Below are 22,970 nucleotides of genomic sequence, written 5' to 3'. Positions count from 1 at the left end.
ACCAGTAACTCCATTACCCAGAGATAATCCCAGTTAAGATTTAAGCCATTTGTAAGCACTCTTTTTGTAGAGATATTAACCCTTTGCCTGGCCTGCTCGTGGTAAATCTTTTATCCCAGTTAGTTGTTTACTGTTTTGCTTTCTTGGGGACAAGAAGCGGCAGGGAGAAAGACTGTTGCACAATCTCACTTACGTGACTCCAGTGAGCCCAGCTTTGCAATTGCAGATGAAAGCGTTCCCTATTGGGTCGCAGGAGCCTCCATTCTGGCAGGGGTTTGGGAAGCAGGCTGTGATCTCAGACTCACAGTTTCTCCCGGTGAACTGTGAGAGACAGGTACACTGATAGCCTAAGGAGACAGAGGACCTCATGAGCCACAGATGCCACTGGCAGTGCTCAGAGTACAGGGACTCGGCCACGATGCGCCCTCCTACTTCCTCCTAAACCAAATCTTTGGCATGGCCCAGGTTCCAAAGATGATTTTCAAATTGGTTACTTTTTAAAAGTTTATTTATTTTTGGGGGCACCTGGGTGGCTCAGTCAGTTAAGCGTCCGACTTCGGCTCAGGTCACGATCTCGCGGTCCGTGAGTTCGAGCCCCGCGTCGGGCTCTGTGCTGACTGCTCAGAGCCTGGAGCCTATTTCAGATTCTGTGTCTCCCTCTCTCTCTGACCCTCCCCTGTTCATGCTCTGTCTCTCTCTGTCTCAAAAATAAATAAACGTTAAAAAAAAAAAAAGAAAAAGAAAAGCTTATTTATTTTTGAAATTGCGAGGAAGAGACAGAGAGAGGCTGAGAGAGAGGGAGGCAGAGAATCCCAAGCAGGCTTCGTGCTGTCAGCACAGAGCCTGATGCGAGACTCGAACTCATGAACTGTAAGATCATGACCTGCGCTGAAATCAAGAGTCAGATGCTTAACCCACTAAGCCACCCTGGCACCCCTCAAATTGTTATTTTGAACTTGGGACACATTTGCCACAAAAATGCCAAGTAACGGTTTGGATCCCCCGCTAGTTAATTGCACCGAATTAACCACATACCTAAATGCTAGCGAGAATGGTAAGAGACACCCAAGATTCCAAGAGCAGGGACAAAGACAGGGCGAAGATGCTTTGCCCAGCACACGACTACATAAAAGGCAGGATGTTTCCAGGGAGGAGAAGTCTACCATAGGTACAATGCTAGTTAGCTTCTGGAAGACCTCTTCTCACCCCCGTGCCCTTTCTCCTTGGCGGAACACTTGCAATCCACCCCACTCCCCCACCTGGAGAGGAAATGAGGAGAGCACAGGTAAAATGATATATAGCAACTTAAATATATAGCAACTGAGCCTCAGTTTGACATACGCACAGGGAGATGGAAGAATCCCAGCCTTTACCCAGCTCCCATATTTGGATCCCGATTTTCACATCTTTGCCAACTTTCTCCACTCCTGAACCCATCATGAGGAAAGAGATAGTAATATTCCTACTGCAAAGAATATCAAATATCAGAGTAGATAAGATTCTAAGAGGGCAATGGCATTATTTACCTCTCAGAGATAGAAGGGATGAATAATTAGTAAGGACTTTCTTTCTCCCTACTTACATTTTAAATTCCTTTTTTTTTTTTAAATTAAAGCTATATATCCACATAGTAAGGAGTCAGTTCTACAAGTTCTGTTTAGTACAACAGCAGCTCCGCATCCCAGTGAACAGAAAAGTGGACCGTTGAACAACATGGGTTTGAACTTCGAAGGTTCACTTATGTGTGAATCTTTTGCAGTTCGGTACTGTGAATTTATTTTCTTCAGGAACTTAATACCATCTTCTTTTCTCTAGCTTACTTTATTGTAAGAATGCAGGATATAATACATATAACATACATATTACGTGTTAATCAACTGTTTATGTTATCGGTAAGGCTTCTGGTCAACAGTAGGCTATTAGGAGTTAAGTTTGGGGAGTCAAAAGGTATACCCAGATTTTCAATTGTGTGGGGGTTCGGTGCCCCTCACCCCATTTTCTTCAATGGTCAACTGTACTTACCGTTAATTCAACACCAAACTCTTCATGGACTAGGTCTTTCTGTGTTATCTCTGTTTCACTGGTGTTCTATATTTTCATCTCCTGGAGAAGTCTTTCCTCAAGGTCTGACTGGCTTCATCCTGAATAGTGCCCCCTCGTCCTGCTGTGGGGCTGCTGTCATGGGAATGCCCTCTGCTGGGCTGGAGCTAGTGTTTGTGGTATCACCTGTTTTCCCAATTTCTTGGCGGACTCTATTTCATCAGGACACATTCCACAGTAGCTTCCCGAGAAAGGGTTTACAGGAGGTCAATGTTGTGAGACCCTGCATAGCTGAACCCTACATTACTACTCCACTCTTTCCCCTCTCTGGTAGGCAGCGTACAAAATTCTGAGTAATTGCCTCCATGTGGCCTTTGAGAAATCCCAGGCCCTTTTGGTTCCTGAAGTTTGTACATGGCCTGGCTTCTTTTCCTCTCCGACAACGTGGAGGTTCTTCCCTTGGCCTCCAGCTTTCTGAGATTGCACAATGATACACTTTAGTATGGGTTTATTTCAACCAACACTGGGCACTTTGGGAAGTCCTGTTCTTTAACTTTGGGGACATTTCTTTCATCGTTTCACTAATGATTTATTTTCCTTTGTTTTCCTTGTTCTGTCTTTATGGAAGTTTTATGGTTTGGATCTCAGATCTCCTGAATCTTCCTCTAATTATTTTTCTTATGTTACATCTCTGTGGGTTTTTGCTGTATTTTCTGAGAGATTCTCATCTTCTGAAACAACTTCTATTGAGATTTTCATTTATGCTGTCGTTTTCCAAGGGCTTTTTTTTTTTTTTCTTGTTCACTGAGGTTTTGTGTGTGTGTTTCTGTTTTTTAAACAAGAGCATCCTGCTTCTGTTTTGTGGTTATAATATCTTCTCTTATCTCTCTGAGGATATTAATATATTTATGAAGTTTTCTTCCTGCGTAGTTTTCTCCAAGTTCTTTTTTTCTGTTTCTTTGTTTTGGTCTCTGTGATGGTAAATTTTATGTGTCAACTTGACTAGGCTATGGTGCCCAAATGTTGGGCAAACACCATCTATGATGATGCTGTGAGGGTATCTGTGGATGTGATTAACACAATCAGCTGACTTTAAGTGAAGCAGATTACCCTTACTCATTCAGTTGGTGACCTTAAGAAGGAGGAATTCTGCATCAAGACTGCAGCATAGAAATTTTGCCTGAGTTTCCAGCCTGCTGGCCTGCTCTGTGATTTCAAATTCAAGACTCCAAAATCAACTCTTACATGATTTTTCAGCCTGCTGGCCTGCCCTTTAAATATCAGACTTGCCAGTCCCACAATTGTATGAATCAATTCCTTAAAACCTATCTATTATCCATCCATCCATCCATCCATCCATCCAACCAACCTATTCTGTTTTTCTGGAGAAGCTTGATACATTCTGTATCTTCCAAACTGGAGGATTTTCTATCTTGTCCGGCAATCCTTTCTTATCAGCTCAGATTGCAGAGGGGAGTGGTAGAAAACCAGAAATCTGATGGGAAGCTCTGAGCACATGAATGGGGTTTGTCAACTGTGATACTGCATTAGTACCATTGGTTTGGGGAATTTCGCCAGTAATGACCATTATCACCTGCTCAGAGGGAGAGTGAAGGCCTGGTTTCTCACATTCAGGGGACTGGGTGGTGGTAGAGGAGGGCTGATTGTGGGTCTCAGCATCCAATGAACACATCAGATTTACTTTTACCTCCCTGTCCCCCAAGTGCCGGCTGCTCAGCGTCTTCTCACCCCTGCATTTCACCATCACCTGGGGGCTCTGCCAGGATGTGGGGGGAGTGGTTTTGTGGCCATGCAGAGAGATTGGGAATCTGGGGCTCTGACTGCCTCTTAAACTCACTTTTCAACAACTCTTATTTTAAGCCTTCTCCCTATCCCTTCCCCTTTTAGAAGTGGCTAATGCCTCCAATTCCTGAGCCTTTTGGGGATTCAGTTCCCAGATCCCCTTTTATTGGTCAGCATTTCAGCTTCTCAGAACTTCATTTCCTAGGGGTCCTGGGTGCTCAGTCAATTAAGCGGCCGACTCTTGATTTCGGCTCAGGTCATGATCTCACAGTTTCTGAGTTCTAGCCCCACACCAGGCTCTGTGCTCACAGCGCAGAGCCTGCTTCAGATGCTCTGTCTCCCTCTCTCTGCCCCTCCCCTACTCATACACATGCTCTCTCTCTCAAAAATAAATAAATGCTGAAAAAAAGAAAACAAAGCTTCACTTCCCTCTTCCTTACCACCTCTCTGTTTGCCTCTCACCCTCAAAGCTTGTGTTGGTGTTGTCTCCTTCTCAGGTCCCCTCCCTCCTCCAGCTTATGGCTTATTAAAATGCCTTTACACAGGGGCTCCTGGGTGGCTCAGTTGGTTAAGTGTCTGACTTTGGCTCAGGTCCCTATGTCACAGTTTGTGAGTTTGAGCCCCATGTCAGGCTCTGTGCTGACAGCTCAGAGCCTGGAACCTGCTTCGGATTCTGTTTGCCTCTCTCTCTGTCCCTCCCCCACTCATGCTCTGTCTCTCTCTCAAAATAAATAAACAGTAAATAAAAAAATGCCTTTACTCATGTGGTAGTGGTGTTGTGACAGCAAGCTGCCACCATTACTGGGAAGTAATCAATAAGGCTTTCCTCATTGCTAAGATCTTTTGTAAATGCTGTAAATAACCATTCTCACTCTTATTTGAAGGGTTCTTGGGCTCATCTCTGCTCCCCAGTGACTGATGTTGGGATGTTATAGATTGATTTCTCTTTTTTTAAGTTTATTTATTTATTTTAGTAATCTCTACACCCAACGTGGGCTTGAACTCATGACCCCGGAGATCAAGAATCACATGCTCTTCCTACTGAGCCAGCCAGATGCCCCGATACATTGATTTCTATTGGTTTAAGACAGTCAAACATCGATAGATTGAAAGAGTGTACGTGCTCATTTATGTTTACTCAACCCACACTACAGAGAAGTCTCATGTACAGCAGAACATTAGAATCATGTGGGTGTTCGCAGGTTCAGAGAAAGAAAGACTCATCTTCAGGGGGCAGGTGCAGGATGCAAGAGAGAAATCTTTCCATTCACAAGAGGAGGACTGAGTAGTCTCACCAAGAAACACAAAGGGCCAGAGATGGAGGCTCAGAGAGACACAAATACTCTTGAATGCTATACCAATGAAACATCAGGGAATGGCCTCTTAAGGAAAGACCACTATTGTGTCCAAAGGCAGCCGGCCTGATGTCTGTGGACAGGATGTAGTAGTCTGAGGTATGATTGAGCTACATTATGCTGACTTGGAAGCTGTTTTCTTTCCAATTTGGGAAGCTGCTCGCCTTAATGGAATTGAATAGGCTTGATGAAAGTGGTGAGAACTGGGAAAAATGCTTCTTCGTGTCACCTGGCTAGTCCTTGGACACAACAGCATGCTGCTTAGAGGTAGAGGCACTTGTGAGGCTGAGTTAGATTCCTTCCTTGACTAAAGGGAGGGGCGACACAACCACAGGATAGGACTCGAAAGCACATCGATGATGAGGTGGGAGGGAAGCCAGGAAGGGGAATCTAAGGCAAGGTAGGTCACTGCAGGTAAAACTCCTCCCTCTCCAGCTTCTATTTGGCAAGCTCCTGACAATTTCCCAAATAAAGCCATAGCAGAGGCAGTTGGCAGGTGGCAGGGGAGGCACAAAGAGGGAGTGTCTGGGAATAAGGGACATTTGAATTACTATCATGGAAACTGGATTCTAACTAAGGTCATGGGTTTGATTTCTTTGATTTGATGTCTCAGTGCCTTGGAAAATCAGAATTTAAAATGAGGCAATACCTCTAGTGCACTATTTTACTCCCACACATTTCCTTCTGCATTTTGTCATTTTCATTATCTTTTGTGGGATATCTAGTGCTACTGGATGCAGCCGCCAGCCTGACTGATTAACCTATTCACTGACTGAGTGCCTAAGCCATAGGCAGTGGTGTGCCGGAGCCAGCTCAAAGGGATGTGAGAACAGACCGTAAAACATTCGGGAATTTGCCAGGCCACTCATTAAACCACCAGTAGCCTGACATCAGCCGTGGTGGGAGTATTTACATCACAGAAATCAACAGACACTGCAAATCAGGGCTTTTATTTTTGGAGAGCTGATTACCGGCACACCCTGGAATAAGGACCGTGGCAGTCCCCGCGGAGACAGACAGAAATACACCATCTATAAACAGAGACAAGTACAAAACTACCTTGCGAGTAGGCACAGGGTGTGAGGGGAGCACAGAGTGGGGACGCTGGATGTAGGCTGGAGGAAACCATGCCCGACTGAGGAGCTCTGTGTGACATCTGAGAAAACTTGCTACCCATTGGGAAGAAGAGGATGAAGATGATGGCGGCAGCTAACGCTCGTACGAAACTCTGTGCCAGGGACAGTTGTAGGCACTCTCTGTGTATTCACGCATACGTTCTGAAAACAAGCTACGTCAAAGGTGCGATTGTTATTTCTGTTTTCTAGATGAGGAAACTGGGCTTCAGAGAAGCTGATTAGATGAGGAAACTAGGGTTCAAAGAAGCTGATGGCTTATTCGCGGTCGCGATGCCACTACGGATCTGGCTCCACACCTAAGCTGTTCAGTATCGTCCTGAATTGCATTTTTAACAATTGTGCTTCATGACACACTCTCTCTGGATCTTCTGTTTATCAAAAGCAGAGGGAAGCTGTCTAGTACCTGCTCTCACGATCTCAAACCCCCGGGCTAAAGGACGTAGAGAACGTTTGGAAAAATATTGCTTTTACAACTTTGAATTTGCAGCTTTTATGTTGACACGATGAGAGGGAAAAGCAATTGGACTTTATTTTAAGGTGGTCAGATTTTTGTTTTAATGAAAGACGAATGAGGGGTGCCTGGCTGGCTCAGCTGGTTCAGCATCCAACTCTTGATTTCGGCTCAGGTCGTGATCTCACAGTTCATGGGATTGAGCCCCATGTGGGGCTCTATGTCAACAGCACAGAGTCTGCCTGGGAGTCTCTTTCTCTCCCTCTCTCTCTGCCCCTCCCCCGCTTCCACTCTCTCTCAAAATAAACATTAAAAAAAAAAAAGAAAGAAGAGTGATATCTATTGTTAGATAGACAACAAAAGAGGCTTGTTGATCAAATGTAACCTGTTATCACAAGGTTTTATTTCTCATCTCATTATCCTGGTCTAGGCCCTATTATTAATAATTTTATAATATCAATACCCCTGCCATAGTGATACGATAGTGGTTTAAATCACTCTCAGTCACTTTATGAAGGGCCACGATAACCCTATGAAGGAAAAATAAGCAGCACCATTAACATTTCAACGCCATGAGGGTGCTGGAGAGGTTAGTGGCTTGTTCAAGTACATATAGCTGGTAAGTGATAGAGTTTTAGCCTAAGTCCAGGCTTCCAGATCCTCAAATACATCTGTAAGACGGTATTGGCACTGAAGCTTGACAGTGAGCAGAAACTTATCACTTGCTAGGAATGAGGAGGGGCTTGGGGTTAGTCCCCACAACTCGCCAGGCAGCTAAGGAGATACAGATGATGGACAACGTCAGACCCTCCTCTGGGAGCCAAATAATCATTAAATAGTAAAATAGTGTCATAATAAAGTTACTGCTCTTCCCAAGATTACCGTCTGTTGGTATAAAACACAAATCAAGGAAACAGATTTTCAAGAGATAGCCAGGCATTCTCTGACCACAAATAATATTGTAACACTTTGTAGATGTAAAAGAAAAATAAAATGCAGTGGATAACATCCCAGCGTTATTAAAAAGAGTACTTTTTTTTTTCTGGGTCGGGGGAGAATTGTCACATAAGGAAATCATTAGCAAGAACGATAGCTTATTACGCACTAGGAAAAATGCTAAGGACAGTCAATGCATTATGTCATTTAATTCTTGATAACAACCCTACCCTGTAAGTACTATTATTACAGTTATTTTATAAATGAGGGAACTAAGATGGTTTACTCAGTTACATAGTCAATAATTGGCAGGCACCACTTAAAACCAGTTCCCAGATTTAAAAAAAAGACAATCATATTCTCAGCATCGAGATGCATGTTAAAAAGAAAAAAAAGATAATGTCATCGCTTCTCTCCCCCCAATCCTGGCAAAAGGAGACGTGTATTTTTAAGCTCTGCCTCAAAGCTGTGCTCTTGTTTACAATCCTTCCAGCTATAGCAGATGCAGATGGCTTTGAAATGTGCACCCGGACAAACTTAACATGCCCCCTCCTTCCCTTGCGCAAAGAACACTGCAAAACCTATTAAATGCAAAACATAGAAATGGTTTAAGCAATTATAGAGTAAGTTTGGGCTGTGTAGGCAAATAATCAAGATCATTTCTATCTCACTCCTTTGACTTATTAGTCGTTTTCCAACCCGATTCATCCAGGTAATGGCCTCAACCCTTGGCCCTCCTCTCCAGTGTTGGTGACACGATTCTGATCGGGTTTGGCTGCCTCGATAAGGAAACATCTGCCTGGTGCACAAAGGTGGAAGTAATGACAAACGTGAACTGGCCTTTGGGATCTGAAGTCGGCATCAACCACTATGCTTGCTGGATTACGGATTTCGTTTAGAAACTCCAAGAGCTCCCATGATCTGGGGAGGCAGCTGTGAGGTGGCAGTGAGGCCCTGTGTCCTTTTAAGTTCTGGCTGTTACCCACCAGCGGGGTATGATCACAGCCGAGCCGCCTGGCCTCCAGGAACCTCCCTATTTTTATCTGATAATTGAACCTCACTAATCCCCACTTCATAGAGGATGATAAGGCTTTTGGATTCATCAACCACAATGCAGCACACAAACATTAGGTGCTTCATTGTTGTCATTATTGTAATTACTCTGGATTCTGAAATCAGCTTCATTTCTGTGTCACCCATCCACCAAACAACTGAAAGCCATGGGAATTTCTTACTCTGACTTTTAGGCTGAATACTGGAAAATCCTGAAACTTCTAGTCTGTGTGAATGTCAAGAAGTATTGAGAAGACTGGTGGACGCATTACCACATGAGATGCTAATCATAAGCAGGGTGAGCCCTGTTGTAGATCATGGCCTCTGTCGGGACTTTGCCATCTCAACTTATAGTTACCTGACTTTTCTCTTTCTCTTGTACATAATGGCCTTTGAAGGGGAGACCTGTAACTTTTCCCAGGAAAGCTTGCTCACATCTCATACACTGTATATTGGGCTGAGCCTCTAACATTTTCTTTGAGGATCTGGAAACATGCAGTGTGTTAACACCATTAGGCACCCAGTAAATTCTCACCTTCCAGCATGTTCTTTTGTGTTTGCCCATAACCTGACTGTTTCAGGGTTTTGATGGTATTTTTTTTCCTTTTTATCAGTATCTACATTATTAATGTTGTTACCGTAAGGTTTTTTCCAAAGTACCAAAAAAAGGTACCTCAGTATTTAGAAGAGAGTCACCCAGAAAATTTTTTTTTCCCCATCAGCTGCAAAGCTCAAATTATGCCCACAATAGGGGTGCCTGGCTGGCTCAGTTGCCAGAGCACGTGACCCTTGCTCTCAAGATTGTGAGTTTGAGCCTCACATTGGGTGCAGAAATTACTTAAAAATAAAATCTTTAGAAAACATTTATCCAGCATATTCACTGGGAGTCTGGCTTCTCCCTTGTCTGTCCCGCTCTGCTCAGTGGGCCAGTGGGTTGAGCACATCCAGGAACCCTGTTCAATTCCCTTAAGCCAGCTGTGTGGCCACACAAGTGGAATCCATTGGTCACAGAGACCAATGGGACCCCAGAATTTACTTAAGGTTTGAAGGCCTGAGTTTATCTAGACCCTTACAAGTTAAGGACACAAAATACTCAGTAAGACACCACCCAAAAGATCTTGGGCAGCTTTACTGCTGAAAACACTTCTATGGCCAACTCTTGGCAACATCCAAGAACTTGTCGCTTGCAACTTTTTTAGAGGGAGTAGACACTATCACTTTTCTCTTCAAAGGGGAGTACAGGGTAACATCAAACTCCTGACTATCTGGGGAGCAAAATTCAATCTTTACACTAAAGCAATGATAACAAATGCAGGCTGTGTACCTGACATTCAATTCCTAAACATCCAATGTCTGCTTAACTCTTCTGGAATTCACTAACTCACATTCCTGCAAATACAGAGTTATTGCGATTCCCAAATGTCAGTCGTTCTCAAACTCAGATGTGCATAGAAGTACCTTGGAGTCTTGTTAAACACAGAGATGTCTGAATTCTACCCTTGCAGATTCTGAGATTCTGATTGGTAGATTTGTGTGTGTGTGTGTGTGTGTGTGTGTGTGTGTGTGTGTGTGTGTTTTCCCCCCAAAACTTTCACTGGGAAACTTTTCCTGGTAGTAAGTTTAGGAACTTGTGAATATGATTCAGTGATCTAGCAGAAGGCTCCTCTGACATGGGCAACAAATGATAGAGGCAAGTACAGAAATTCTCCTTTTCCCTTAACAATCAAGAGACTCTTCTATAACAAGGTTTCATTTTAATAAGGTCCTTAGGTGATACAGATGCATCTCAGGGTTTGAGAACGACTATATATGATACGTGCAAACAAAAAAGAGCAGTTCAGAGACAGAGAAAGATATCAGTACATCACCTAGAGATCTTGTTAAAATACAGATTTTGATTCAGTGGGTTTGGGCTGGGATTAGAGACACTACACTTCTAACATCTGTAGTGATGCCAATGCTGCTGGTTCTTGGAACACATTTTAAGTAACAAAGGTTAAGAGCACAGGCTGGCGGGGGGCGGGGAGGGGTGGTTCCATAAACCTGGGTCAAATCTTGGCTTCCTCACTTTACTGTGTGATGTTGGGCTGGGTACTTAACTTCTCTGGCCTGTGTTTTTGTAAAATGGGGATAAGAGGAGGGAAGACAAGTACCGACCCCAGAGCACTGTGAGAATTGTCACAGTGCATGAGCACTTACAAGGTCGGCAAGTACCAAGACATAGCAAGAGTCTATTAAATGGTAACTCTTACCATTTAAAATTTTACCAACTTCTTACTTTAAGAGTTAGGGTTCTAAGCTCATGCAAAACAGGCAGAATGATTCTTCCTGGCCTGGTGACTGCCTGGTTAGCTGCATTGCTTTGCCAAATTATAGCTTAGCTTCAAATAGGTTTTTCCAGGAAGGGGCTTGAGTTGAACAGGATAAGGCATGGAGGACTGAGGACTCCTCATCCAGACTGTGGGTCCTCAGTGGGTTGCTCCCTACCCACTGGGTCTGGAAATGCAGGGGTCAGAGAGGGACGAGGCCACTTCTTCTCCACAGCGGTTGCTATTTCCAGTTCATGTTTATGAAATACATATAATTTTAAGGCTTTAACAAGAGAGAGCCTTCCCTCTGTGGTTGATTTACAGAGTCATATTTACACTCTTATTACAAGTTAGTGTTCTGGGCTCTAAGTGCCCTGAGGTTCCCATGGCTTGCTTTTGGGACAGCTAGAGTTATAACACTGGTCAAAGCCACCGACCGTGTCATTCCAAGCTAGCAGACGCGGCTCCCTTGCCACTTCATACCGAGGGTTTGATTGGGCTTGGGGGTGGTTAGCACAGAATCCTGCCTCTCTGAAAGAAAATGCCTCTTGCTGTGGGTTGTCTGCTTTAAAAACTCTAAAGGCTTGGGCATGCCTGGGTGGCTCAGTTAAGCGTCTGACTCTTGATTTTGGCTCAGGTCATGGTCTCACCCTTCGTGAGATTGAGCCACACATCAGATTCTGCACTGACAGCATGGAGCCTGCTTGGGATTCTCTCTCTCTCTCCCTGTCTCTGCCCCTGCCTTGTTCAGGTACACGTTCTCTCTCTCTCTCTCTCTCTCTCTCTCTCTCTTAAAATAAATAAATAAACTTAAAAAAAAAAACCAACAACCTCGGAAGGCTCTGGAACAATGCGCTACAAGAGTCACAGTTGAAGAGCGAAGTCTGTCACCAGGAGAGCCAATGACCAATACTCCAGCATTCAATAGTCAAGGGGATGATTATACTAAACTATGCATTCCAGAGTTTAAAAGCAACATAGACTACAGGCTTCAAACAGCAGCAAGACTTCCAGTCAAGTAAATGTGTCATCAGCATTTGCACAGAGGTATACCTGAAGCACCTCACTCTACCTTCTGTAGCCCTATTTCCTTCTTTGAATACTGCATGCATCTTAGCCTTTGATCTGGGGAAGCAAGATTCTCTCTGTGATTAGACACCCCTGCAGCCAGAAGGAATTCTTCAAGGCATGAATATTCTTTCATTAATGACTCAAGTCTTATTCTTTTTAAATCATCACTCACAACTGGGATGATTATTCCCCCCCTTTTTTTAAAATAACCTTATAATTAGCTGCAGTTTCACAGATGAGTTAAAGGCCAAATTATTGGTGGTTTCTTTTCTTGCTTTTATCCCCCCTTACTATTTGGCACCAATTTCAGGAATTTGCAGAGGATACGAGAACCTAGACAAAAATTCCTCTGATATGAACAGATAATGGTGGCAAGAAAATGGATTCCCTCTCCTCTTTTCTTAGAAGCCAGGGTCTCAATCCTAATAGCCAGGAAGCAGGTAAATACCTCCTCACGCATCAGAGGTGGAATTCTGTGCCTTTGATTCCCCAGGGAAGCAACAAAAACCCACTTCTTGGATTTCCCGGTGAATGGTGAGAAGTTTGTTGGCCCTAGGTTCAGTACTGCTGTGCATGAGACCCCCGGACGGCTGCATTTGGACCATGCCCTGGCGGTTGCTGAGGTAAGAGCCACTGGGCCTCCACAGCTCCACAGGTATAGTAAGCTTGAGAGAAGAGGTGCCTAGATGAGGAGATGAAGAAAGATACTTTCTCTGTTTTAGAAAAACATGAGCTTCCATGTACAAAGGAGACTTGCACTGCTGAACGGCTCTGTCACCTTGGAAGAAAGAGCACCTGTCGTGGAATCGCAATCTCAACCCCAATCATGGGCCAAGTGGGGAGCAGGGGACAAAGAGGAGTATGAGAGAGAATGTAACCTGTAGGCCAGGTTGGGCCTCTGGGGAGAGGAAAGCAAGTTCTTTAGGCCATGTGAAAAGTATACAGCAGGTAGGTCCTCAGCACTGAAATCTGGTTAAACTAAAAGAGATTAAAAACTAGAAGAGGGGTTTCTGGGTGGCTCAGTCAGGTGAACATCAGACTCCAGCTCAGGTCATGATCTCGTGGGTTCCCGTTGGGCTTGTGGCTGTCAGCCTGTCAGCAAGGAGCCCACTTCAGATCCTCTGTTGCCCTCTCTCGGCCCCTCCCCCATGTGCTCTCTCTCTCTCTCTCTCTCTCTCTCTCTCAAAAATAAGTAAACATTTAAAAAAAAAGTAGAGGAAATCTGTGCTGGTATGAGTCACACTCACTTAATTAACATACCTGCACAGAATATTTCGCTCACCGATTTGAGGCAATTAAAATGCACGCTGAAGAGCAAGATTCCTTAGTCTTTTTCCTTAATACAGTGATTATTATTATTTTAAAGATAACCTATCGTGGAAGCCCATAGCTTTGCCAGCAAAAACAATGTCCTGCCATCGTTAAAAGTATGTTACAATTTGTGGCTATGTACCCAGCATTTGACATGGAGTGGTGTTCTATTTCAACCCAATTTAATTACATGCTCCTTTTATATATCGTGGATGGCTCATACTAGCAGAACTGTTTTGCCTGGTGAAAAACTGGCCATGACTTGTCATAATGGGCTGGTTTATAGAACCACTGAAGTATAGTTACTGCCCATCATTCGGGAATTATGGCACCATAACAACCCTTTATTTACATATACTGCTGAGACAGTAAAAACAGCAAATAGATTTCTTAAATCGAGACGGCGGAAATTTCCCCCCAGGGCACTTGGCCCTCATTGTGGCAGTAACATATGCAAGTCTAAATAACTTTGGTGTCTGTATTTCGGCAGTGCATCATTTCATGGACAGTTTATAACATTCTAATAATAAAATGGACTCTAAATTTGGAGTTGGGCTTCACGAACATTAGATGGTAATGCACACAGCAGAATCTCTAAGTGATTTGTGAGAAAGGTTTAAATTTGCTAATCACACTACTGCTGAGAGACTCTGCAGAGGAGCTGAAGTGTGATCGGTGGCTGGGCTATTGGAAGGCGAGGCTTCGACTCGCCGAGTGCCTGACCTAGTTTATGTTAGCACAGAGACCACATCTGGGGAAGTCAGGGACGCTTTCATTTTCAGACTCCCAGGCCTGGAGAAACATTAGAAATGTTAGAAACATTCAGTACCCTTCCCCCGCCTTCTTGACCTACCCTGTTCTTTCTTTTTCATGATATATGTTTTGGGGGAAAAAAATTATTGGGGTAAATCATCATGGCGTCACTGACTGTTTTTCCGCCCTGAGATTTCACGTAAAGTGCCCTTTCTTTATTCCTTTCTACCCCTTTATAGAAGTGCCACTAGACTTATTTTTAATACACATTTTTAATTTATTTAAAAAATAAAATTTTTAAGTTTATTTTGAGAGAGAGACAGCACGAGTGGGGAAGGGGCAGAGAGCGAGAGAGAGAGGAGACAAGAATCCCAAGCTGGCTCTGTGCTGTCAGCACAGAGCCCCATGCGGGGCTTGAACCCACGAAACCGTGAGATCATGACCTGAAATGAAACCAAGAGCCAGATGCTTAACCGACCGAGCCACCCAGGTGCCCCTTAATATACATATTTTAAAGGCATGCTCCAAAACATCCCCACTGTACTTCCATTTCTGGAGTGGTGGGTTCCACTCTTCCCTCCCTTTAGCTTCTAGTGAAGTCGTATGTCTGAGCGACAAAGGATTGTGTGGGGATGTCAGTGACTCAGACTGCAGCCAGTCATTCTCCAGTGACACACAGCTGGTTACAGGGGGCAAATACTTAAAAGGGGGTCCTAGTCCTCCCCAGGCCTGGAAGAGTGTGGAGGGCCCAGTGGAGGGGGCAGCCGTGATAGCGTCTCCGGACTCCTGAGGTCACCGCCCCGTGTCTGTGGGTTGCTGCAAAAACGTTAAACCGCACGCTCCTATAATTGCCAAGCTCCCGGACCTTCCCAAAGAGGAGTAGGAAGGTTGGCCAGCATCTTGGGTGAATACTCCTGTCACTGAGGAGTAGGTTATGCCTCTAAAAGGGAGTCCCTCCGGGTCGTCCAGCCCCTCTGCCCGCCCCCCCACCCCCACCCGCCCGGCAGGTGCCTGGGTGCAGTGCACTCACCCCCGGAGGGCAGGCCGGTACAGGTGCCCCCGTGCTGGCACGGGCTGCGCTCGCAGGCGTCGGGGTAGAGCACGCAGCCCAGCTTTAGCTCGGTCAGGCCCACCACCTCCGCAAAGCTGCTGCGCTTGTTGTGCAGCGGCAGCTCGTTGTTGTTCAGCACCACTGAGTCCAGGCAGCCCTGGAAGCCGCTCAGCACCTGCGTGACCCGCGTGTCGGTCAGGCTGCGGATGTTATCCGCCTGCACCAGCGCCCCGAAGTAGATGGTGCTCTCGGTGCTCAGTGTCTGGAAGTAGAGGGGCGCCCGACGCCGCTCCACGTAGCTGTCGTCCAGGGACAGGCTCGTGAAGTTGCGGTTGAGCTCCAGGAAGACCGAGTGCCAGCTCCCATCGTTGACGGCGCGGCCCGAGATGCCCAAGATTCCCGGGCCATTGCCACAGTCCAGCTGGAACCACAGCTTGCCGTCCACGATCTGCGTGGGGAACGAGCACGGGAGCGCTTTTTAGTATGCATCTGGCAATACATTCCCGGACACCCTGTTCCCAGGAAGGCTCTAGGATGGAGAGTGCTTTTGATCCAGTCATAAATCTAGTACGGTCTGATCTCTACCCATTATATGCCATGCAAATGCACGCCTGAAATGTCACAAATCTTGCAACTAGTAACATGAGCACAGCTGCACAAATCCACAATTATATTTCAGAGTGTTCATATTCTTTGGACCTCTGCCCTTCGGAATCTCACAGCAATATCTTGTTGAGGGGTCTGTTTATTCCCTGCACCCTTCTTAGTTATTACCACCACAGGAATGATTTCTGTAAACTCTATATTTATTTACAGATGTTTATTGAACATCTGCTAGGCAGTATTCTAAGCGCTCTGGAGACCACCATGAGCAGAAAGAGTTACTACCTCTGACCTCTTGGGGCTTATGTTTTAGGGGGCAGATTGCCATAAATCAAATAAGCATAGAAATATGTATATATTCCACAAGTAAGTCTGTGTGAGTGTGCTACGGGAGAGAGAAAGAGGCCAGGTAGAAATAAAAAATCTACTTCCCAGCTTCATCCATAATTAAGATTTTAAAACCCTTCTATATTAAATACTAGCATACTCTTTTTTTAAAACATTTTTTATTGTTTATTTATTACTGAGAGAGAGAGAGAGAAAGAGAGAGAGGGAGCAGGGGAGGGGCAGAGAGAGAGGGAGACACAGAATCTGAAGGAGTCTAGGCTCCAAGCTATCAGCACAAAGCCCGACATGGGGCTTGAACTTACAGGCTGTGAGATCGTGACCTGAGCTGAAGTCAGACACTCAACCAACTGAGCCACCCAGGAGCCCCTACACACTAGCCTATTCTTAAAACAGTTCTTTAGGACTGCTGCTCATCATTTAGGTTAGGATTACCTCACAAAGTGCTCAGGGTTTGGCCATTTGCTTAGAATATAGCTACATGTGTTCAATGACATCTGGCCTTCCAGAAGGATTTTCTGGTTAACTATTCCCAGCCCCTGGTCTAGGGTCAGCTACAACAGAGACCTGCGTGCTTCTTTGATTGCACTGGTGCAGGGAGGGCATCCAAGTCGGTTCCGGGAGGCCAACTAACTGGAAGGGGACATCAAAGTCAGGGAGGAAGTGTGGGTTATTGAACATGGTGGCTGGTGAAGAGCCGTTGGCCAGGGACTGGTCCTCCATGGAGACCCAGGTTCCACTGTTGCTGAGGACATGGGCCAGTCTGTGAACCCCGTCGTCCACCCTCATCTGCATTTCTCAGAAATGCAAGGTGGCTTGAGGATCCAGGGAATGATGCTGGACCCCCGTCCTCATGACAAACCGATACTGGGCCCTGAAAGGATTCACCTCCTGAGACTGAAATAAAAGTCCTTTTTCTGGCCTTTGTGTGTGACCCAGCAAAAAGGTCTTGTGGAGGCTGGCGTCTGAGACATGCAAAGGCAGCTGGCCTTTATTTTTATCTGCTGACATTGGTCTTTTCCCAAAACCTGGGCAGAGAACACAAACTTATAGAGAGAGCGAAGGGGAAGGGAAGGGAAGGGAAGGGAAGGGAAGGGAAGGGAAGGGAAGGGAAGGGAAGGGAAGGGAAGACAGACCTTCCAGGTCTCTAAGAGCTAAGGAGGCATAAGTGTCAAACTGATGCACAGAAACAGACTCACCCACTCTTTCCAAAGTGTGTTTGACCTAGGACAGCCTGATGGGGGTTTTCACGGAATCACTCATTCTCACAAATGGGTATTTCTCTACCTGTGCTTCGGTGTGTTCCACAGACAACTGATTCTAAGGGACTCTCCTTTCTGCCTCTGTGGACTCTCTGGCACCCTCTCTTCCTGCATAGAAAGTTTGCACCACGGAACCATGTATATGTGGAAGTCAGGGGGCAGTGTGAATTTATCCCCTGAGCCCTGGGTATTTGTGAATGAGGACTCTAACTCGGGCTTTGTCGTGTAGCCTGGTGAGAACCAGCTGGCCTCTCTGGGCCTGGGACCCCTTCTGTGGAGAACAGCGATAGGAGACCATGTCCACTCTAGAATGGTTAGCTACACATATGTACGTACTCCACTCAGAAACACAAGTGGATAAAGAAGTGGAAAAAGACTGGAGACAGATACTTATTTCTTTTCAGAGAGCTTTCATATGTAATCTGTGCTGTTGCCTTGGTCATTTTTTTGGTTCAACAAAATGGACTGAATGGATATTGTAAATCATACCAGCATACTTGCTCAGTAACAACTCCTAGGTAATATCCATATTTTTATTTCAACGTAAGTAATAAAATGATCAAATGCGACTTTGGGGACTTCCTTCTTCCGGCACAGTCCAGCTGCCGTTATGCTCTGTGGCTACAAAGTGGTGTCCCCAGACTATCAAGGAAAATCTGGTGGTGAGGGTGCAATTCATCTAAGATATTGTAAAAGGATATCTTCAATTAATATGTTATTCAGTCCATTCCCCTCCCCAACCCTACTCCCTACCTCTTGGGATAATAACCAGGTTGCAAATTCATCTGGGAGAACCATTATAGCTCTAATGTACTCAGGTACATCAAAGTTCTTTAAGGAACAGAAAACGATCCCATACTAACAGTACAGTTAAACTGTACTAAACTGAGTACAGTTTTCTTTTCTGTTGGAAAAAAAAAATAACAGCAGCGAGCTGCTGAATGAAGAGAAAGCCAGGTGCCTACATCATCCTTAGCCTTTTGAAAACAAAAGCGATTTGTAGCCTCAAAATTCTAGGCGTTTGGAATTATAAGCCTTGTTTAGATGACACACTAGAGTGCTGATAATCAAAGGCTACCTTGCAAAAGTTCATCTTTTCCTATCTCACAGGCATATTACGCCGGGGAGAGAAGAAAACACTTTCTTTCTTTCTTTTTTTTTTTTTTTTCGTAAGAGAACACTTTCATGTCTGAGTCCATTCATACTGGAAACTCATGCTCTCATCATATTTAGTTTTTCTTTGTCTTCAGAATAGGGTTTACCCAGTTTGAAAGGATCTCTCTTTTAAGAGGACAAAGCTTTTTCAAATCAGAGGGCAAGCTTTTTTTTCTTTTTTCTTTTATTTCTTTTCGAGAGAGAGCATGTGCACGTGCGAGCAAGAGAAGGGCAGAAGAGAGTAAGATATTTTAATAGAAATTGCACTGTGCATGAAACTGTAAAAAAAAAATCTACACAAATGATCTGAAATGATGTGCTGAGTTGGGGGAGGCAGGTGGGCAATTTGTTCAATGAAATGCATAATTCAGAGAGCAGGGAAAGATATTTAGCTTCTCAGTTTTGTCTGAAATCAGTGATGTGCTTTAACCTGGATCTTGAGTGGCTTGGAGTTGGGGCTTAGAAGACAAGATATCAGAGCTGTAAGAAGTCATCTTGTTAGGGGGGTGCCTGGGTGGCTTAATTGGGTGAGCATCTGACTCTTGATTTTGGCTCAGGTCATGATCCCAGGGTCATGGGATTGCATCCCGCATTGGGCTCTGCTGAGAATAGAGCTTGCCTGGGATTCTCTCTCTCCCTCCTTCTGCCTGGGATTCTCTCTCTCTCCCTCCCTCTCCCTTCTCCCCTGCTTCCACGTTCTCTCTCTTTCTCTCTCAAATAAAAAAAAAATAGAAGTCATCTTGTGGGAAACTAGGATTTTGAGTAAAAAAGTATAAACAATGGCGCAAAGTGTTACTGCTTCAGATCCTTGGTGTGGCTCTAGCAAATGCACTAACATCCCCAAACTTGTAAGAAGGTTATTAAATATTCTTTGTAAAGGGAACTTTTTGAAAACTTATTTTCAAGGCTATCTATTGATAGCCATCAATTGCTATCTAGCTCAAAATTTATACCTTAGATGAATAAATAAATTATCATCCCAGCCCTCCAAATTTCTTCTTTTAATAAACACCTGTCGTACTCCTGAGTGGCTTGCCTCTTCAGAAGGCCAGATCCACTGCTGACCAGCTATGTTCCGGCAAGGCCACTGATTCTTTCTGAACCTGTTTCCTCAGAGGCAAAAAAAGTAGGCATTCATATCTAGGCACAAGAGAGTGAGGATAAAAACACATGTATGTATTTTGTAAAGTACTTGGTAAACTTTTAGGTATTTTATTACCATTATACTGCAATCATTATAACTTGACTCACTTCTCAGTGATACTGTTACACAGATCCTTGAAACTTGAGAATCTTGTGGGAACTTCTTTGTTACTTTTTTATGTTGGAAAGATCTGGTCACTCCAAGTGGGCTGTTTTACAAACCAAATGAGCTTTTTTATTTTCCTCTTATTCCTGGAATTTTAAGCTGACCATCTTCCTTTCATTCCTGGAGTTTTAAGCTAGCCATGTCTGAGAACCATCAAAATAAAGCCATGTGTCATCTCTTCCCCACAAAATGAAATAATGACATTTTTAGATTAACAAGCAAGGATTCTTGTGCTTTTGCTATAATATGGGACCCGAAAGACTGATATATGGAAAAAGTTACAAATCTCTCCTGGTGATCTGACATGTTTCTTTCACAGGTTTGAGGAGAGCCAGAGAACCTGTCCCACCATTTTTATTCTTTATTTGGCTGTCAAAAAATTCAGAGTTATGATTGGTGTTCAACTGATATAGTAACCCTTGATCTAGAGTTTTCAGTGATGATATTCTGCTCTTCCTCACTTCATTGGTTGGGTCTTAACCTTTCATTTTCATCTTAATAGTGCTCTGAGATTATTGCATTTTGGTGTTTATGATAAGCCTGGAATCTCTTTTGGAAGAAGACAGGGTATCATTGGTCAACAGAAGAATGAGCACCTTTATTGCTGCTAAGAGACTGTGGTGCCCCTTGTCCATGAACATTTTCAATTCTTGAGATCCCAATGCAATTCTTTGTCTTCAAGGGATGCCCTTCACCCCTATTGATTGTCTCAAATACTTTTTAGAGAATGTGCTCTAACTGGGAAAATATAAACAACCAAGAGGTACAATTTAAACAAAGCTTTTCAGTGTAGTCGTTGAACCTAAGTACAAGGCACATACTGTACCTAAAGCCAATGAAATTAAATCTTGCATGAGGCTGGAAATGTCAAGCAAACAGATTCAAATCCCCTAAGTGGATATTCCTGGCGACTGTAGAGTATCTGCGATAGTTCAGTACAGCTGTGTCCTGCTGTAGGCAAACTCGACATAGGAAAAGCAAACTTACCGAACAGACAGATTGGGGGTGATTAGTCACATCACAAAGGGATTAATGGAAGGGTTCCTTCAAATAGCAACCGTCCATAGTTTATTAGAATTCCATTTACAGAGATTCAATTTACACAACTTTCAGAAACACGCTTGTTTCATGAAATACAATATACCTTAGGAGCTAGAGCTGCCTAAAAGGTTTAATTATTCTTCTTTCCCATCCCCAGGGATCTGCACATTTTAGACATTTGCCAGTGAAGTGTCAAATGACAAGCTCCATTTTAGGATCAAGCCATTCAGGCCCAATATTTTTGTTCTCTCTCAAATTTAATGCTATATAAGAGATTTGCTAATAGAAAGTATTTGCCTCATAAGGATGTTCTGAATTCACGAGTCCTGTTAGAACTTGAAGGAGGACAGGAAGGTCAGAGGCACCTAAGCTGAGCTCCTGGTAGTTGGTACCTCTGGATGGGCAGAGCACTTTCCCAGCAATGATACAAAACCCCACCTCTCAGGGCTATTTAGAAAGTGATCTATTGGGTGTCTGGGTGGCTCAGTTGGTTTAGCATCTGACTTCGGTGATTCATGAGTTCGAGTTCTGCACCTGGTGAGCTCGAGCTCCATATCCCATGAACTTGAGCCCCACATATGGTGAGCCTGAGTATCGCATCCGGAAAACTTGAGCCCTGCATCCTGTATCCAGAGAGCTCGAGCCCCGTTTCTCTCTCTCTCTCTCTCTTTCTCTCTGTGCCTTGTGGGATTCTGTCTCTCTCCACCCTCACTCACTTGTGCCCTCTCTTTCTCAGTAAAAATAATAAATAAAATAAAAATAAAAAATAAAATAAAATAATAAAGACAGTGATCTACTGACCCAAGGCAGTTTGCTTCAGAGGCCAGAAGGTTGTAAAGATAGGACTTAGGTCTCTGAATTTTTCTTCTTCCACCATGAATATCGGATTTGAATTCACTGTTTGCTAAAACTGCATCCTTTGCTTCTCTTGTTTTCTTTAAAAACACTGCTTTTTTTTTCTCCCAGAGCTTAAATCATTCTCTCAGTTGAATGTGTACAGATAATGGGGGATTCCCTATGAAAGTAGCCAACTTTTAAACTCCAACTCCCTGCTCACTCCCTCTGGTCACCACGTAGTGCCTGGCAATACCAGAAGCAGGTAAGTAAAAGACTATGTGACAGGAGAAGCCACTGGCATTTAATGTCCTACATACTTTTCTCCCTCCAGGATTAAAGCCTGGGTCACCTAATCAACTTGGATGTGACCTATCAAACAATCAAAGGACGGAAGCTATAAAGGCCCACCATGATCCCAATTAAGCCTACTGGTAGAACCCTCGGAAGGAAAAAAATGCCAGCCATTTCCACTTGTATGGTCACTTCATACTGGTCAGACTGCATCTGCCTCTGAATGTACTTCCAACGGGCTGGTCTAGTAGGTGACCTTGTGAAAACAATGTTAGATTAAACATCTCCCTCCTTCTTCTCCCTTCTCCTCCCATACTGGAAGGCTCCATCTCATCTACAGATGCCCAGAGTGGGATTTTTATAAAATGATTAGAGCGGTAAGACTGAGAGCTGGAGAGAGCATGCAGAATAACAGCACGGGGTGAGAGAAACTGGAACACAAGTCCAGGCCTCGGCGCTCGTTAACCGAACAACTTTGGGTAACGAACCAAACCTTTCTGAATCTCTGTTCTCTCCTTGATCAGATGGGGAAGATCATATATAATACATTATTATGTTAACTTTGTAATCAAAACAAATGAGGCACAAAACACTGTTAGTATTAGTCTTGTCGTCAGTTTCATGAAGGCCCCAGAAGTTCTGAGCTGGATACACATGCCAGACTTGCTCTAAAGGAAATCTGGCTGCATTGGAGAGTTTCTGAGGCTGGGAATGATTTAAAAATTGGGCCGCTTGGGCCACAATAGGACATATGGAACCTTCTAGACCCTAGCTCTCCAACTTCCTCCCTGTGTAAGAACAGAAGTCACCTTCAGGGGTCAGTGGGGATAGGCCCATATGGTAGAAAAGGACACAGCT

General features: G+C 44.2%; 1 protein-coding gene across 4 annotated transcripts in view; it reads right to left on the bottom strand.

The window, feature by feature from the left end:
* FAT3 (FAT atypical cadherin 3) overlaps positions 1–22,970 on the bottom strand; it is a 667,592-nt gene that overhangs the window by 15,338 nt on the left and 629,284 nt on the right. For all 4 annotated transcript variants that reach the window (XM_027040010.2, XM_027040011.2, XM_027040013.2 and 1 more), the window contains 2 exons: positions 15,249–15,717; positions 194–347 (listed from right to left, as the gene is read on the bottom strand). In XM_027040010.2, the coding sequence (XP_026895811.1) occupies positions 194–347; positions 15,249–15,717 (623 nt within the window). The remainder of the gene's footprint in view (positions 1–193; positions 348–15,248; positions 15,718–22,970) is intronic.

This window comes from Acinonyx jubatus, chromosome D1 (assembly GCF_027475565.1).
Source record: "Acinonyx jubatus isolate Ajub_Pintada_27869175 chromosome D1, VMU_Ajub_asm_v1.0, whole genome shotgun sequence".
Lineage (NCBI taxonomy): Eukaryota > Metazoa > Chordata > Mammalia > Carnivora > Felidae > Acinonyx > Acinonyx jubatus.
The sequence above is the reverse complement of the archived record's forward strand: the minus strand, read 5'-3'. Positions and strand labels throughout refer to the sequence as shown.